At 42.2% G+C, this 19534-nt stretch overlaps 1 protein-coding gene across 2 annotated transcripts in view; it reads left to right on the top strand.

Moving 5' to 3' along the window:
- LOC117750038 (neuropilin-2-like) overlaps positions 1-19534 on the top strand; it is an 89976-nt gene that overhangs the window by 48760 nt on the left and 21682 nt on the right. For both annotated transcript variants that reach the window (XM_034560886.1, XM_034560885.1), the window contains exons 8-13: positions 401-545; positions 3986-4161; positions 4691-4864; positions 6200-6344; positions 16526-16600; positions 17361-17525. In XM_034560886.1, coding sequence (XP_034416777.1) covers positions 401-545; positions 3986-4161; positions 4691-4864; positions 6200-6344; positions 16526-16600; positions 17361-17525 — 880 coding nt within the window. The remainder of the gene's footprint in view (positions 1-400; positions 546-3985; positions 4162-4690; positions 4865-6199; positions 6345-16525; positions 16601-17360; positions 17526-19534) is intronic.

Consider the following 19534-nt stretch of genomic DNA (forward strand, 5'->3'; position numbering starts at 1 on the left):
TTATTTAAAGGGTTATATTTTCCCCCGTAGCCTTAGTAGCTACAATTAGCTAATTTGCACTAAACAGGTATGAATGAGGCTGATGGGAATGAGTCATGAACCAAAGTATGGAACAAATGTGATGATGGCGCTAGTTATTACAATTCATTCACGGGTAGACGTGAATGTCCCATCTTCCATAGCAATCCAACCAAGAGAAGAAAAACCTCAAATGTGAACCTCATGGGGGCACTAGTAGGATAAGGGGGGGGGAACCATAAATGTCTCCAAAATGTCCAATCCATCATTGAATTGTGTCGCTTGCCCTGCCCTCTGCCCTTCCTGTACAGGGTAACAGGGAAAATCCCTTTAGCCATTAATGTCGTATTATTCCATTCTGTCTGCTCCTCTCTCTGCGTAGGTTTTCCATGCCAACGTTGACGCCACGGAGGTGGTTCTCAATCGGATCCCACAGCCCGTCCTGGCCCGCTTCGTAAGAATCCGACCTCAGATGTGGAAGAACGGCATCGCTCTGCGTTTTGAGCTGTACGGCTGTCAGATTACAGGTAAGAAAGACGCAGCAGCGTCTTCTTCTGGAGATTTTCTTAGACTTTTAACTCCTCGTGGGACTCACTCTTGTGAAAACACAGGAGCGGTCTCGCCAAAACGTTATACCAGTGATATACTGGCTTTTACACCGGGTCAGAAGGTGGGTCGAGGCAAAAAAAGAACTCCCTCAAAAAACATTTCCTGGAAAAGAACAAGAAAGCGAACGTGAAATGGTCTTCTCATTTGTATAATCTAATGATAAACAATTCGTTAATTTGTCCATCCATCAATCCATCCAATGCTTCTATTCAGACTTCCCTCTCCTTATTTCACTATGCACACAACACACCCACTCTCATGTGCACTCACACTCTTGCCCTCGCTCTTTCATATACATACCCCCCCCTCTCAGTTTCCCACTCACACACACGACAAGAAACACACTCGGTCCTAATAGAATAATACTAGAGTGTGATGTGTGGGTGATAACATCAGAGACAGGCTCTCAGCTTTCATCTGCAGCCCTGGCAAACAAACACGATTTCAACCAGCATAATCAGCTCAATCCTATAAATAGATAAAACTTAATTAGACTGTCTGTGTTTGTGTGTGTGCTTGTGTGTCATAGAAATGGTAAAAGCGAGAGTTTCAATCTGTGTGTGTGTGTGCGCGCGCACGTGTGTGTGTGTGTGTGTGTTTTTCAGTTCCACTGTATCATTATTGGGTTAGAGCCTCTCTCTGCTGCCATCGTAGTGGCCATTGAGAGGGACAGATATGCTCTTATCTAGGGAGGCTATTTCAGCACCCACACAAATCACAATCACACCAAAACAATATGATACTGCGTGTGTGTGTGTGTGTGCGTGCGTGCGTGCGTGCGTGCTTGCGTGTGTGTGTGATAGAGAGAGCAGGCAAAAGAGACAGGGAAGTGGCATACATCAGGTTTCTTTGCCTGTGTTCTTGTCTCCCAACAGTCTATTCTTCAGCCTTTTTTAACACCTGAAATTGCATTATACTGTACATCACCCTAGGTTTCTCACTATACTCTCAGCAGTGAGAACCTATTCAACACATCTTGTGGCCGTTCCAGTTTCCCTGTGTGTTGCCCATCTTTGCTTCCTTGTAATGTCTCCAATCAATCACTGGCCTCGTGAAGAGAGATGACAGAGTGCGTCACCGTCGACGTAAGCGGAGTGACAACACACTGTTCTGCCACACTTTCAGTAAGATATGTCTATAACCTGCGGAGAAACTTTACAACCAAACATACCCGCTAATAACTGTGCAGTATCTTCTCTTCTTCCTTCCCTGCACATATTGACGAGCATACAACCCAACACACTGCCAGGGGGATGTGATAATGCCCTACACAGGCCTATAAAGGCCGACATAAAGCAGTCAGTCAGTGACATGTCATTAACTTAAATCAGACTTTTATGTCTCTCTCTACTTTCTTTATTTCTCGCCTTCTACCTATCACCAGTCAATGTCGTTTGTTTTTTCTTCCCTCTGATTCTACTTTCTCCTCTGTCCTTCTATTGCCTTTTGCTGACAGCTTCCATTCCCACTTTTCTCTCCCTGTCTCTCATTTTCTCCACCCTATTCCTTCCCTTAAATCTTCCCCTGTCCCTGCCTCATTCAACTCTTTGTTCCGCCATCCCTCCATCTCTCCTGCCTTAGTCTCGCTTTATTTTAGGCCTGAAGCACCTATCAATCATTTATTTTTAGCACCTTTATTTTATTTTTTCACCAGGCTTATATAGTGTATGTGTTTGTAAAGCTATATGTGTGTATCTCAGTGTGTGTGTGTGTGTGTGTGTGTGTGCGTGTGTGCGTGCGTGCGTGCGTGCGTGCGTGTGCGTGCGTGCTCATGTGTGGGCTAAACATCAGAGCATGTGGCAGTGTGAGAGACCTTGTCTATTCAACTTCGATGTGCTGGTGCATGCATCGCTGTGTGTGTGTGTGTGTGTGCATGTGTGTGTGTGTGTGTGCATGCGTGTGTGTCTATGTATATATGTGTGTGTGCGAGAGCTTTAAGAGCTCTCATGCTGGTGTGTGATTTCTAGCTATTTCTGCTCCTGTGATCTCCACAGATGATACTCTCATCGACTCCCACTGCACTCCTGTGTTTAAAAAAACCTGCTGGACTGCAGCTGCTTAAAAAAGAATCAGAATCTTCTTCTTTAATGTGTGTGTCTTTGGGTTAGCTGTTGTTGCTTATTATTGATTAATTATTTAACATACTGAGGTGCGTTTGCGGACGTCACGGCATGAGACATTCATCTCCGGGTGGACCCGGAGAATGTCACCATCAATCGCCGTCACCCTACACTGTCAATCAGCTCGCTTACTCTCTCTCTCTCTCTTTCTCTCTCTCTCCTAATCTCTCTCTCCACTTGCTCTCTCTACTTTCCATCTTTCTACTTGACCTTTTGTCTCTCTTTTTATCTCCTCCTTGTCCTCTAACTTCCCTTCCTCACCTTTTATCCTGCTTCCTCTTCTTTCCTTCTTTCCAACCCCCTACATTTGATAGAAATGGTCACTCTTTTGTGTTCCCTTTGTTGTTTTTTGTCATTATTCATGCAATAACATATTCTGATGCACGTTAGACTAAAACACATTTGTCAGTATAATAAACAGTATCTCTTTGATCTGCAGCTCGCTCTCATTTAGTGCTTCCATTCGGGACTTCTCTGGCTCAATTCCCCATGAAGAATCCCCTTTGGAAGCTCGGTTAAAGTTATGCATCAACTTTGCAGCAGCAGGGAGGAAAAAATAATGAAACGGGTTGATGGAAAGAGTGTTTTAACAATTCACGTCACCATCACACAAGAGTTTTGCGCCAAGATGAGATCAAACGGTGATATTAAATCATTCCTGACCTTGGAGTCACATTCATTCAGTTTTTTTAATTCTTAGATGCTTAGTAATGCATCAACATAGAGAACAGAAAATCCAATAGACTTTAAAGGATGATAATAATAGCTTGTATGCCCGTTAACTTCCATCACTCCTGACCGTTTCCAAAGCAGACTTCCCCGGCAGTCTCTAATTTCATTTCACCTTTTCATTTCATAGACTTGACATAAAATCCATCACCGTAAACATTTGGTTAACTTTTTTTTGTCCCAATTTATTTTAGTACTGTTTGGTAATGCAGATACCATTTTGAAAATAATAATAATTTAACAAGTCTCCAACATCAAACCTTCAATACAAGAAACAGGGTCCTTTTCACATCTCACAACTCATGAATACTTTTTTTTGGAAGCTGACTTTCAAGTCTTTTATGCTTGGCTGATCTTTGAAAGGAGAGCAGAGGAACATTTTCCAACTTTGCTTTTCTCTGCATTAATATGCAATGTTTACATTCTTTGAACAATGTTTTTTTGTCATAACTTAGAAAGATATAGTTACAAAGTATTCTCATTGCATCGTCTTTCTGTGTCCGGTTTAGATGCACCCTGCTCAGAGCTGCAAGGCATGCTGTCTGGGCTGCTACCAGACTCCCAGATCTCTGCGTCGTCCATGAGAGACATCCACGGCTCCATGGGGGCGGCCAGGCTGGTGGCCAGCCGGTCAGGCTGGTTTCCCAACCCGACACAACCCATAGCTGGGGAAGAATGGATGCAGGTACGTCACTTTATGCTTGTGTTGTTATTTTAACGTCACAGTATATGTTCTACAGAACTGTTTGCTTGTTTTCATCACACAAGAGGCTGTAGTTTGAGATAAGGGCAGGTAGAGTTCATTTTCCTGCATCAGAAAGTACATTTTGCTACTTCCTTTTATTTCTATTATTCTCCACATTCTTTGGCGAGAAATTCCTGAAAAATCAGAAAGGAGAAAAAAAAACAAAGACGAGAACAAACCCAAATCAATAATGATCAATTGCTACAACACAAGGCCATGTCGGGGGGTGCTGGAATCATTGCATATCGTGCGACTGCAGAACAACGGAGTGATTCGCACAGTGGGCCCCATGTTGAGCCAGGCCAAAGCCTTTGCAACTTGTTAAACGTTCTGTAATGGAAAGCCAGAATTAATGGACTGCGTAGGCTGTAGGGAAAGTCAACGCTCTCGTAATAAACAGGGGATCTAGAAAGCTTCTGTGGTGCAGAGAGTGAGCTAACAACAAGGATCATGTTTGTCTGTGTTGCAGACCGACCTCGGCGTGCCCAAGACGATCCGGGGCATTATTACCCAGGGTGCAAGAGGGCTGGAGGGCAGCACCAGCGCTGAGAGCAGAGCGTTTGTCAGGAAGTACAAACTGGCGCACAGCTTGACCGGCAAAGACTGGACTTACATCACTGACAGCAAGACGGGGTTTGCTAAGGTAAAGGAGGGGGGTGGAGTCTGTCTGACACTTATATGTGTACCCTCCTCTCTCTGATTGCCACTGTCTCTTCTCCCTCATTTGTAGTTCATTTAGAGCTGTCTTTCAACTCCATCCCTCTTTGCTCTCCCTCTGCCTCTCTCTCACTCTCTCTCGGCTTTGTCATTTGCAAGAAAGAAAAAAAGGCATTTAATACAGCCTAAGCTATGATAATAATTCAATTTAATCACCTCAGTCCTCATTCTCCCTGCTTCTGTCTTTGCCTCTGTGTTCTCTCTCTCTCTTTCTCTCTCTCTCTCTCTTTTCTCTGTGTCTCATCCTCCTGTTCACTCATCCTTCTATTTGACTCTCATGGGTGTTAATTAAAAATGTCTCTCCTGCATCAACACTGCCGGCGGACTAACACACTGTGAGACAGGGCACTTTAAACTCTCTTCTACATTAATAGTACTTCTTAGTGCCGGGCTTTTCTCCTGATGCTAAACTTGTGTTCTCTCTCATTTGACTTTATTTTTAAATGAGCATCCTGGGTAATTCATCATACTTTTTCATTCTGGAAATGGGGAAGACAGATATATGCAATTCAATTAATGACACCGATATTACAACTTTCACAGTCCACATTTTGAAAAGGATTGGTGGAGTCGAGGCAGTTTTTCAGCTTGTAATAAATCTTGTGTTTTTTGCCACAGGCTGCTTTACTTGGAAATCAAAGAAAACAGGATCTCCGTTTGTTATTTTTATGACACGTGTCACACTGTGCTTGGAAACCGTGCTGATTAGGAGTATTATATGACTTTGGAGAGACAGGCTCACGATTTTGCTGTTGTTTTTCAGTGAGACGTGAACGGTGAAATGACAATTTGAACTGCCTCTGCAGCGAATACGTCTTCCTCCATTGTATTAGGATACTCATGCTCAATGCCAAAGAATAATGCTTCAGTGCACCCGCTCTGACAGATGCCACATGTATCAAACAAACATGAAGTCAAGCTTATCACTCATCAAGTTGAATCTTAGGCTCGTCTCAGACAGCGTTGGCTTTAAAACAAACTCCAGGACAAGCAGTGATACTTGTGACACATTTTCTTTTTAAATCACAGCAGGATCTTACTGTGCTGGAAAAAAAAAAGCTGCTGTCATGAGCAAAGCAGGCTGAAGAACGTTCCCATTGTTTCACATTGAGTGAAATGAACTTGAATGTCAGAATTGACAAGGAAAACATCCTTTAAGCTGGAGGGGACATGTTTCATCTTTACTCACTCCTTGTTGTAAAATGATAATAACTCTAAACAACGTAACGTCCCTCCTAATGGGCCTTTGCCTCCCTCTTAGGTTTTCGAGGGGAACGGCAACTACGATACTCCTGAGGTGCGGAGGTTCGATGAGATCGTGGCCCAGTACATCAGAGTCTTTCCGGAGAGGTGGTCCCCCGCTGGCATCGGCATGAGGATGGAGGTCCTCGGCTGCGACCTGCCTGGTAAGAACACGCCAGATGACAGGAGGCTACACACACACACCTCCAGAGAGTAACACATCACATGCAACACACACACATGGCGTGCACATACGCAGATGAAGTCACGACTATAAGCTTGCAGGAACGTACACACATATAAACACAGGCAGATAAATACATGAGCACACTGATTCACACTGTCAGTACCTTCCTTTGTTTATGACCCACACCGAGTTGAAAAGGTTTAACCCGTTTGTGCCTGCAAGTGAAATTTTAATATGGACTTTGGTTTTTGCAATATATACCTATATCTATATAGATATATATCAGGTCAAAACGGTCCCATGTGCCAAAACACCAAGAAAGTGTCTAGGAAAATGGTTGTATTTCAGAAATCACAATAATAAGGCATAAAAAAAAAACACAATGTTAAAGTTTTTGTTTTTTATCCAGATTTGGGGTTATTGATAGAAATGTGACTTTTCATCCAAAAGTTTGACATTTTTCCTCATCATACTAAATATTATATAGTGGATAAAGACAATTAATTCGCCAACTGTGATCAAAAGCAATCTTTTTCCAAATCATACATATATCATCATAATTATCGTGACACTTCTGCATATAGATGAAAATAAACGTAACTACAAAAACAAAAGAAATTCCAGCATTAATCAAGCTGACATCTGTAATTAGTGTGTATTAGGTGCACGGTTGGATGTGTGCGCCTGAGGATTAAGAATGTGTGTCTGCTTCCCTTTTTATTTTAATCTGCCATTGTGTGTATGTAAAGTATAGTATTTGTATACTTGTGTGTCTGTATATACTTCTTTTCGCATTCTGCATAGTGGTTGAAGTTAATCATCTTGCTCTATAGGAGGTAATGCAGCATGTCTGGACAGGGATTAACATGTCTAGGTCATGAGATTTACAGTGGCCAGCTGTGTGGTACTATGTTGTGTTCTCAGCCTATTATATTAATAACACGGAGCTTTGTAGTGACAGATTAGGTGCAGTGCATGTTCTGCTGAATTTTGGTATTAACTACCAATACATGATCTACTCAAAAATGTGTGTAAAAAGTTGAATGATGATTCAGTGTAAAGAGTGACACATGCAGACCATGTGTCTGCATGTGTCACTCTTTACACTGAGTTTCTTTATTGAGCCGTGTAGGTTTTTATTCATCACAATATGTGACTGTTGTATGACGCTTGTTAGCTGGGCATAGCAAATTATTATCACCTTCACAATAACTTCAATAATTAAGCGGACCATTGTATAATCCTCCCCACATTTACTACTTGAGCAATAATGATGTGCAGCAATATATTTTTCTTGATATGTTATAAAAGCTAAAAAAAACAAATATACCCTCTTTTAATGTTTTCCTAACAAGACCTCTATTCTTAGTTGCAAATGAGGCGTTAAAATGCTACTTTTATAGCCATCCTCTCCTCTCCTCTTTTTCTCCTTCATGTGCCATCAAATCTTACTGCTTTAGTCAGGTTGTGACATGTGAGAGGTGAAGACAAGAACAGTAAATGACATGGGGAGAGGAGGGACATCCTCTACTGCTAACACACGTTTTTAACAGGTTACCATGGCTACAATAGACATACAATTCAGGCATAACACAGATATAACAACAATAAAAAGGGATTTAAAATAAGGATTTTACTTTGTAGTACTGAGTACTATTGAGATAAGTAGGGTTATTTAATATAATAAGTGTAATACAATAGGAAAGCACTTTTTCATCCAGTCATCATTCAGGGTGAAATGATGTCTTTACTTGACTGAAGGGAGAATAGACCTACTGTATTATATGCAATTATAGCCCATTTACCTCTGTCTACATCTATTTTAAAGTGTTTCCAATTAAACGTTGTTCCAAACTTAGCTCTTATTTCAGTCCTGCCTCGGTTTGTGACTGTAATGAGAGGACATAAAAGGTGGAATGTTTAGAGGTTTTTTTTCCTGATAGAAACTTCCCCTTTTTCACTTTGAGTGTCGGATGACTGTAAAGTGTAAAATATGAATTTGCTGCTCAGACACAACAAAGTAAAAAGAGAGCTTTGTGCTGGACTGATTATATACAGCTCGTACGAGCTATATAACACAACAGCGAATGATTTCTTTCTAATGGATGTAAATGTGTCCTGAACGTCCAATCATGCTGACTGCAATCTCTGCGATTGCACCGGCCATGTTTTATCCTGCCCGTACACATTGCTTGTTATTGCTTGCTAATGACTTCATGCACATCGTATCTGCAGCCATCATCTCCGTGATCGCAGTGCGGATCAACCTCTTGGCTATTGCAGGTTCAGTGATTGTCTGCTGGTCTGTCTGGCTTTGTGTGCATGCCAGATGTTTGCCTCCTGGATGTAATCCGTGCACGATAACGGTTCAGTCCCACTTTACACGACAGCAACTGCTCCCGCTGCCATCCCTAAATACCACCCACAATCACACACTGAGATAATTCGACATCTTCTCGGCTTAGGGCAAGTAGATTTTGTAGAAGTTCACTTTGTCTGGTTTTTAATTGTCTCAACGCGCAGTGACTTTAGGATAATAAAACTGAGCCAGTCTTGTAGTCGCAGTCCTTTTTTTGATGAAAACAGAAAATCCCATCTGACCGATGACAAAATAGACTTTGTTTCTCTGCTCGTTCGTGTGTTTGTGTGTGCTTGCAAGTGTTTAAATATTCAACAGAGTGCATCAGCATCGTTCCACTGAACACAGCTGTTTACACATAAGTCAGAGCGGACACATATTCAACTCCAGTGGCCGTCTCCCATAAATTCAGACACACACACTCGTAAACACACACACAGGGCTACAGATAGGAGGTAAGATATAAAGTCTTACAGGAAAAGGCCCAACGGCCCCTTTTTAAAAAGGGCACCCTTCCGCCTTTGAAAAATCTGAAGTTCTGACTCGTATGCTCCGCCCTCCAACCACCGCACACTAAATGATTATTATTATTATTACTGAAGCGTCCTGGGGAGGGCTCCGCCATTGCTCTTAGAATTAAAGTTACAATATCACAGCCTTTGTTCCCCCAAGAGCTGCAGCATACCCCTCGAGCCACAACCCCACCTGTGTCAGCGCTGCTCGGGAAGTGAAGTAGCAAATTAATGAATTGATGAATAAATAAAAGGAGACATCAGCAGTGTTCACTGACACGCACACACATGGACCCGCACGCAGTAGACGCAGCAATCAGAGTGGCCTTTCCATTGTTTAGTAGTTGGTTTCAGCCCTGGCATAAATAAGAAAACTGGACCCGTTACAAATGATTCATGTTATTGAATTTACACCCTATATTTAGCATTCTAAATGGCCAATCTACTGCCATACTTAAAAGTAGTGTGTACAGTTTGTGTGTCTGTGTGTGTGTGTTTGTGTGTGTGTCTGTGTGTGCGTTGCATGTTGGCCAGAAATAGAGACAAAGCCAATCTGATACAATGCCAATCACAACCCTCATATCCTCGAAACATCAGCTTTAACAAACGCACAAAGAAATTGCTTTTCCACTACTTCCCCTGTATTGTTTTCATATTTAAAATGAAACGCACTGACCTGGCTTCAGGATTGTAAAACAATTTCCTCACGTTGGGGAGACAATCTCAGTACCCAATTACAGTGAAGAAATAAAAAATTACAGATTCTTAGGTGGCACACAATGATGTAGTTCAGCATCTCATTACTGCAGCAAAGCCCTCGGTGCAAAAACAGAGACAAAAGCCAAAATAATGGGTTCATTCTGATTATACACGCTAGCTGTGGAGGCAACATGTAATTTAGGTCTTGTAACCCCCGACTATTGGATGTGAACTCAGAGCTGCCAGTTTTGTTCATGTTTTAAATGACTGAGCTATCAGAACATCTGCTATGCTCTCATCTCTTTCACTCCACACCTAGTTATTGGCAAGCAGGAAGAACACACATACACACACACACGCACACGCACACGCACACACACACACCCCACCTGTTTGGCATTAAGAAAAGGTTTGTTTATGGTTGTGTAAATACATGCTGGTTCTCTATTGAAAACTGCCGTGTTATGGGTGGAGTAAGAGTGGAAAATAAGAGGGAGACACCGAAATGCTCATGCGGAGAGAGAAAGTGGCTCCATTCATCCGCTGGTGTTGATGCATCATTGATCCTCACGTGTCACGAAACCTTAAACACTACCAAAAACAGCAGCCGGTCCTAGAAAGGAGGTTGGCTATAAACATATACTGTATATATGAAGAGCACATAGTCACCGTGACGTCATCCATTTGTTTGTGAACTACGGATTCTGAAGCCTCGAGTTCGGCATGTTGTCCGTCGCCATCTTGTTTTTCTTGGAGCCAGAAGTGACACGAGAAGGTGGACCTGAGTACAATTGATCGCTGAAACCAAAATGTTCCAATGAACTTTTATGACCTGAAAACACACTGTGAAAGGGTTCAAGTTGGATGTTGTTCAGAGTTCCTTCTTGAGAACATTCTGGAGGTGTTTTGCTGTTCCAGAGACCCACATAAATGAACATGGGGATTTGTAAGGAGCCAGGGCTTTAGTGACACTGAACTTCTTCAAAGCTGGACTTGAAAAATAAGTAGTATATCAAGACTTTTATGATTTGTGGATATTTTTGTGTGTGTTTTGTGCATGTTGTCATTGTGTCCACATTGATCGGGGATGGTTGCGACATCACATCTTTGTCTTTGATTACGTGTTGTTGCTGTAGAGACAAGGACTCAGGTTGTTGAAGCTGGGGGTTAAAGCACAATAATAGTTGCCTTGCATCCATATGACTGATGCTGGCTGTGTGTTTGTGCGTGTGTGTGCGTGTGTGTGTTTGTGTGTGTGTGTTGTCGTCGTCGTCCAGCGCTGCTGATCGCTTTCACATGTGAGCCGTGGCTCCATTCCAGATACTTCCATGTGATTGGTGGGATGTGTCCTCCTCCTTCTGTTTGGTCGAAGAGATCACAGTTATGTGATTTAAAAGAACATATTTTTGTTTTGTCATTGTTGGCAAATGTAGTGTTTTTATAAAGTTTTTAATATATTCATCTGTTGGGAGGTATTTTAGTAAAACATTATATATCAAAGCACATTTTTGTTATTCTGGTAATAGCTTTAATAACATTCAAAGGGGAAGCAATGGGTAGATATATTATGAAATCATTATTATCAATTATTGTTATTGTCATAGTTTAGGTTTATAAACACACCATAACAAATTACTGGGTAGCAACAGCACAGCTAAAAAATAAAAAAGCCTGCAGCTGATTCTATTATTTTAATTTATAAAGTTACAGCTCTCACCAATAGAATAAACACATTGGAAGAAATGGAAAATAATGTTCGAGAGGGAGGTGTATTGTGCAAATGTGTGTGTCTTCTGCAGTGCCCACTCTGTCTCCGCCCGCTTGACTCCCTCCCCATCAGAAGAATTTAATCACTCCCGTCTCCTGCCCCCCCCCCCACACACACACACTCCATTTCTCCCAAGTCTTCACCTTCCCTTCTCCCCTGACCTCATTGGCCTCATGGATTTGTTTCCATCTCTTTGCTCTCGTTCTTCTCACACTGTTTCTACAGACCCATCTTTTTTGTATATTACGGGTTCGAACACACACAATACACTACGACAAAAATGTTCCAGTGTTAGATTTTAAACCACATACGATCATGCTCTGTTCACTTCAAGAGGAGTTCAGTTCATCTCGTCCCTCTTGAAGCATCACACATGGAAACACTCAGGTTTGAGTACTGCTTCATTGTGGTTGCATGTGTGTTTATATACGTGTCTGTGTGCAAAAATGCTTGTATTTTTTCCAACATAAATATTTAGCTTTGGCCCGCCACCTCTTTGCAGTATTTTCCAAATGTGCCTGCCTCCTTTTCTCTATTTCCTTATCTATTTTCTTTTTCCATCCATCCCCTCATCCCCTCATCCATCCATTCATGCAGTCAGCCATCTATCCATAACACAGGATAAGAACCTGCAATCATTCTCGAGTCTTTTACCCTAATACATAAAAATACATACAAATAACCTAAAGTTTTCAGTGATGTTTAAATGGGTCTGGGATCCCATTTAAAACCAGATGCAAGTTAATCCTGATACAATAGATGTATTGTTATGTGCAGAGAATCACACACACTCACACACACGCGTTTCATTCATGACCCAAAACGTACATACAGTCTATCGATATACCTGTAATTGAATATAGCCAGAAACCACTGATTGGGCCTTGTTGTTTAAACCATATCCTTGTTAACATATTACTACTTGATGATCTAGAACGCTGTCTTTCTTTTGTCCAGCAGAGTTAATGGCGTACTTAGTGTAATGGCTTTTTTGCCACACTTAAACTCATTTCCTTTGCAGCTGACTACTGTTCACTGATGTCGTTAGCCATTCATTGCCGGCAGCTTCTTTTTTATCATCGCAGTTGTTGTCGAACTCGGCTTCACACTTAAGGCTACAGTTGCAGTCGCATACCTTGTGGTGCTTTGATTATACAGTGGACTAACAAGCAATTCACTGTCAGTAGTTCCCTGACATGAAGAGCTCCTCTGCTTTGCCTCTTTTTAGCCAAGCTCTATCATTGGTGCTTGGTCTGATACCACCGATACATGTGACCGGCTGCAGACGTTCTCCTTCTCCGTGAACCAGGCAGTAAAACTCGTGGTCCAGTGCAGCACTTACCGTAAAAACAGATATTATTGGTAGCATGCTGTACAATGGGCTAATTAGGCATTTAGTCTCAAAAGAGTTTCCTGCTGTAAAGAACTCATTTTCCCGCCTACTTATCTACAGAAGAGGGAGCCATAATTAGTCGAGCGCTTTAAGCTACATATAAATCAAACCTGCGCTTTTGCCATTCAGATCGCTGGCAATGATTTTCATCTGAAAACGCTCATGTTTTCCACCATCGCGTCTCATTTGATGTCATACTTAGTAGTGCCTTAACTCAAATTTAATTTCCAAGTTCCCCTTTTCCCCAAGAACACATGTTCTACTCCTTCCAAATGTATACTTTTTTTTTGCATTGCCGATAAAAATGGAATTTGGATGGAAATATTTAGTAGCAATAATGTTTCTACCAGGTATATCCTGTTATAGATAGTGCTGCTGGATACAGTTTTTAATCACTTGAACATTTATTTTTAAAAGGAACTCTTAAGTAAATAGATACCTACAGCAGACAGGTTAGCCAGTGGTAAAATAGTTGTTAAAGAATTGTTTTTTTACAACTACACACACACACACACACACACACACACACAGAGTGAGTCTGCCTTTCAGTCAACAATATAATAATTAAGAAAAGGAAACTCCTACCAAGACACACATGCACCGTGTCACCAATAATTTGAGTAGGGACAACATTCTCTCTTATTCACACACACACACACACACACACACACACACACACACACACACTGTGTCAGTAGTCATTATTTAGGCTGACAGAGGTAGATTTATACCCAGAGCTCTTTCCATAATTGAACAGTTTTTCGTCTCTCTGTTTCCGCCTCGCCCTGCTCAGTCAGCATCTTTACAATGAGCCCTTGGGCCTATGACAGTGTGGGTGTGTGCGCGTGTATCTGTGTATGTGTGTGTGTGCGTGTGTGTGTGTGTGTGTGCGATTAACCAAACCGAACACCTTCTGTTTCTCAGTTTGAGGTGTGTGTATGAGAGATGACCCATCTGCAGAATACAGATGAAAAGATTGCTGTTTCTTTTTTAGTTTGAATCCTAATGTTATCAATCATCACTTTTCCCACAGAAGTGACTCAACACACTTTAGAAATGCACGGGTCTGTTTAATCACATTTAGTTCAGCAGATACAAAGACAACGTGTAGTGTAAAAAGTGTATGACATGATAACTTCGGTAACACGCTTAAAATGAGCATAAAGTAATGTCTTGCTATTAGTTTACTGACCTTTACTGTAGCTACACAGAGGGCCCTGAAATAGGAGCGGGGAAAACGGAGATGATGAAGAGGATGGGGAGAGGGAGAAATAACAGGAGACGACAGACAGATAGCAAAATTGGATTAGACGGGTTGAGAGGAGATGGAGTTAGAAATGGGAGGCTGACAGGAGCTGTGTGTGGTCACTAATTAGGAAAATGGTGGTGAGAGGTTGAAAAGGTTGTGTCCCCCTCTCCATGTCTCTCTCGCTCTCTGTGTGTATGTGTGTGTGTGTGTGTGTGTGTGTGTGTGTGTGTGTGTGTCTGTGTGTGTCCTCTCTCATCTCCATTCCTCCCCCTCGTCCCTCCATATGGGGGGCTAATTACAGTGGTAAAGGGCACCAAATTAAAACAGCTTAATGTCAGCAGCTGGGAGCTACTTATCCGATGTTGATATCTAATTCTGTATATGTATGTGCATGCGTTTGCTTGCTACGTGTGCGTGTTGGGACGGCAACATGAGGCCTCTCTGTTTGGCCTTACATAATAATCCTGCATACTTTCACTATGAGTAGACTGTGTTAACAATTCAATAAAGTTATGCACATACACAATACACATTAGAGCTGCAGCGAACTCAAAGCTATTAGCAAAGGTTAGGACTAAACAAGAGTCAATCATAGAAACATCTAGAACAACCAAACAAGCAGTTAATCAACAGTGGTCTTTGATTTACTGAGCTGGTGGTTAGAACCAACATAAAATAACTCCACGAGACAGAGTTACAGCTCATGGAGATCGTGCTAAAAAAGGTTGAGAGGAGGGCGAGAGATGGCAGGAAAAAGAGCAAAAGAAAGAGACGCAATCTTAACCAAGAGAGAGAAAGGTCTGCGGGCAGACAAAAGCAAAGAACACGTGGAAATCAAAATACGCTTCGGGGAGAGAGATGACAGAAAGAGAGCGAGAGAAAGAGTTATGGAGAAGAAAATTGCGGTTGTGGTAAAAGAGAAAGAAAAAAAATCTAGATAGGGTTTCGCTTCTACGACGGAGAGGTACAGAAAAAGAGAGATCAAGTGTGTGTGTGTGTGTGTGCGTGTGTGCGTGTGTGTGTGTGTGTGTGTGCGTGCGTGTGTGTAAAGAGCTTTTTGTGGTGTTGATGGTGGTTTTGCACGGGAGAACTGAACGTGGTCAGATTTATTGTGACAAATGACAGAGAGAGGAGCGAAAGAGGGAGGAGAATTGCACGGCCCCATGACAGATGGAGGGAGGAAAGAAAAATGAAAGACGGAACATGAGATGGATGGCAGAAAATGAGAGAGAAAGCAGTCATTTCTAGGAATAATTCGGCGAGAGGTTTGCGGCGACAGCCAGACAATCTTCTGTTCCCTTACGTCAACGTATCGGCTTTCTTTCACACGTGAGCGAGAGGGAGCATTCAGGGCCGTTTAAGGAACCTTAACTAACTGTAGAAAACTGCTTATTAAGACCAGAAGGTCTTGAGGTTACGATGGCATACCGCACTGCTGACGCGCTTGTGTGTGTGTGTGTGTGTGTGAGTGTATGTGTATGTGTGTGTCTGTGACTGTGTGTGTGTGTGTGTGTGTGTGTGCCTCTGTTTGATCTATCATACACTGGTCGCATGCTGCTGGGTGCACCAAGGTCAGTGTGAGTGCAGCATCTATCATCGTAGCGTGTGTGTGTGTGTGTGTGTGTGTGTGTGTGTGTGTGTGTGTGGCAACCTGCAGTGGGTAAAATGAGCAGCGTGGCACATTCTTCTTCTTCGAGTGCCAGCTCACTGCCTCAGCTAACTGTGTCACCGCCTGGATGATGACAAACTTCAGTCTTAATACACAGTTCTGGAAAACAACAGCAAAGTGTGTTCAAACATCATTAGTTACTGTGTAATATCTTAATCTTACTTTGCTCAAATGTTGCTGTTGCACTGTTAAAATGTTACTATTTTCCAGTGTGATGTGTAGTAGCTGTAGAGCAAATTGTGAATATTTATACTTTGGTTATTCTAATTCCAGTATTGTATCTACTTAGACAGTTTGAGTGTGTTGGAAGTTAATTGAAGAAAATGAAAGCAGCTCAACTCAAGGCCTTATTATGGATCATACACGAATACAAGACCGAATGTTGATTTCCACATGAAAGCTCATGCAACATTTAGCACATTTATTTCATTGTGTGTTGATATCTTCTGAAACGTCATTCAGTTATTCTCTATTTTATTCTAACCTTCTTGTTTTTTTCATGATGACAGAAATCACCACTGTACCTGACACTGTGACCCCCACCCTGCCCAGAGTGGACCAGACCACTGCTGCAATGAGACCAGGTAAACACACAGACACACACACACACACACACTTAATTAAAGCCCTCTCACGCAGAGGATCTCCACACGCATTCATGCAGATTTCTTTCAAGCACAAATGCATAAATGTCGTCTCTGTCTCTCGTCCGCACACGCTCACACTCTTAAGGTCAAATGCATGATGTCATCATACACCACAGGGCCTCTGGGCTTTGAAGTCTGTTAGATGCAAGGGTCCCACAGGAAGCTCTGCTTGAGTGAAAATAAGCTCTCACAGCCAGGATCTCACCTTCTCACACAAACACATATTGAGAATATGATTTAACAGGAACATGTCAGTGACTGTCAGCCGGGTAGCCTTACGGGGGATAAAGGTATCGGGATGTAGTTTAAAATGGTCCTTGTTGATGGATTTTGTTAATACATAACATATAACCTTACTACAGGGCATTTCAAACATTCTATTTTCTTTACTGTCTTTTTTTTAAATGTATTTCCCATGCTTTCAGATATATGCTACTGATTTGTATCTACACCCACTTTACCGTAGTACTTTCTATCCATCCATTTTGCATCTATGTACGCTTTCTTTGATCCTCTCCGCAGATCCTTCTGTCAAGCTCATTCTCTTTCCACATTATCTCTCTTTTACTCTCATAATATGCATTCAGCATAATATATCATACATATCGAGACGTCGTATTGCATGAACACAGTTAGTCAACGCAGGTGCTCTATCGGACGCTTTTATTCACTATTTGTCTCTTCCCACGACCGACAGCCACCACCCCGTCCCTGTCGGCCGTCTGTGACTTTGAGCAGAGCTTGTGCGGCTGGTCGGCTGATCCCCAGTCAGGTGTGAGCTGGTCTCTGCACACGGCCAGCAGCAGTTCAACGGGACACGGCTCTCATGGGACGAGGCAGGACCTGGCGCTGGGATCAGACAGTGAGTGCTGGTTTGTTGCAAACTCAAAGTCATTTCCCAAGTGATATCGAATGGTTTGAGAAATCCATGTCGCTTGTCTCTTGTTCTTTTTATGACACTGCATTGCTGGAGTTTCAGGTCAGTCAGTCCCCAAATGTGACGTCGCCATGAACACAAATGGATCATGGAGCGAGTTTAGAATCTGTGCTGGAAATGTGTTTTTTTCCGGATTGAATCAATACACATTTAAATCATTTCCTCTGCAGCTTCCAACAATCGCATCCAAATGACCAACAATGCACGTGTATTGTTGTGGAAGCCAGTTTAACGACAAACATTTAAAGGGACTATCCACCAGAAATAACACTGAATATGTAATGGTTCAGCAGCTTGCCTTTAAAACAGCAATATGTATTGACGACGCTCATTTATGCTGCAGGGATTTGGGACTGATCCATTTATCACTTTTTAATACAATATTAAATAATAATACTATTAAAAAATATATTATATAGTATAGTATAAATACTTACAAGCAAGGACATATTCTGATCTTTAGATAGAGTCATGTATCATATTAATCATCAAACTTCACAAACACAATGTAGAAACTTCCCTGTCTAAACGCTGAGAAGCCAAAAGAACACATTCAAACTTTGTGTAAACTTTTACATTCAAGTCCTCATCTTGCTGGCTATTCTTCATTTCAAGACATTTCTCATTCTTTAAACACAGAAGAGAGAGCACCGTCATGTTGGGATGTTTGAAGACTTTTGTGGCTAATTAAGAGCAAAGTGGTTGTAAGTTGCAGATCCCGGTGCTGGAGGAACCACTGACAGCAACGATGATGCAAGGATTTCACTCTGATCTGCTCAAAGGGTGTGCGGCCGTGACTTAATTGGAGTTTCTTAAAAAGAATGTTAGGTTTAATAGTCTCACTTTCACTAACCTCGTTTGTTACTTTATCTCTCGCTTCTCTGTCAGCCTTTGCTTTTAATCCACAACTTCCTTCTTGGAGTTTAACTCCTTCCCCACATTTTCCTTCTTTTTCACTTCATCTCTGTACTTTATTCACTCTTGTGGCATCTTTTTGCTAACCTTACTTCTGCTTCCTTCTTCTCCTTCTTCATCTGTTTTATTGTCCTTCATTCCAGCCGACGTAATGTCTCTTCCACTGTATTTCCGCTTACATTTATCCTTGTTACCGCTTGCCATGCTTCTGTCATTGCATCCTTCCTCTATAAGTCCTCCAGTCATCTCTTTCAGCTCTAACTCACACTACAGTATATTAAGTCCCTTTCCACTTCCATCACTCTCACTCCATCACTGTGATCACCTCTTCCTCTCCTCGCTGACCTCTCTCCTCTCCCATTTCCCTCAGTGGTACTTGCCGTTTTCCACATCTGTCCATCTTTAATAAGACAGCAAGAGGATAACCAAGACTGTTTTATCCATCTCACACACACACATACTTTCACTGCCTCACGTACCTCTCTCTCTCTCTCCCACCCACACAGACATACTTCCTGTACTTGCATGCCCATAAGGCGCACACATCACCCGGAGCGCTCTGATAAGTCAGATGATGGCTTTGACAGAAGTGCTGCCTTGGCTCTTTAGCTCCTTCTAAGGCGCCAAACACACACACACTTACGGAAACCACTCAAGGTGGGACTGCCCGCGTATTAAACACTCAAGGTGTGTGGGTTTGTTTCCCACACACACACACACACACACACACACACACACACACACACACGACCTTGCCATTCACCAAGACTTTCTGTTTATGTGCTGAAGCGCTCCAGTTTATGGTTGACTGAGCTGCTCCTTTAACAGCAGACAGGGTCGTGACATAAGGCAAGGCTCTACATCACACTAGGCTGCTGTGTGTCATGAGTGTGTGTGTGTGTGTGTGTGTGTGTGTGTGTGTGTGTAATTGATATAGCAGCGTCACTTTGTCCGTGTTAGACAGCAACATGACGTTAAGTCTTGTTCTACAGCAACACTACGCAGCCCCTTGTCTGGGA

Source organism: Cyclopterus lumpus, chromosome 21 (assembly GCF_009769545.1).
Source record: "Cyclopterus lumpus isolate fCycLum1 chromosome 21, fCycLum1.pri, whole genome shotgun sequence".
NCBI lineage: Eukaryota > Metazoa > Chordata > Actinopteri > Perciformes > Cyclopteridae > Cyclopterus > Cyclopterus lumpus.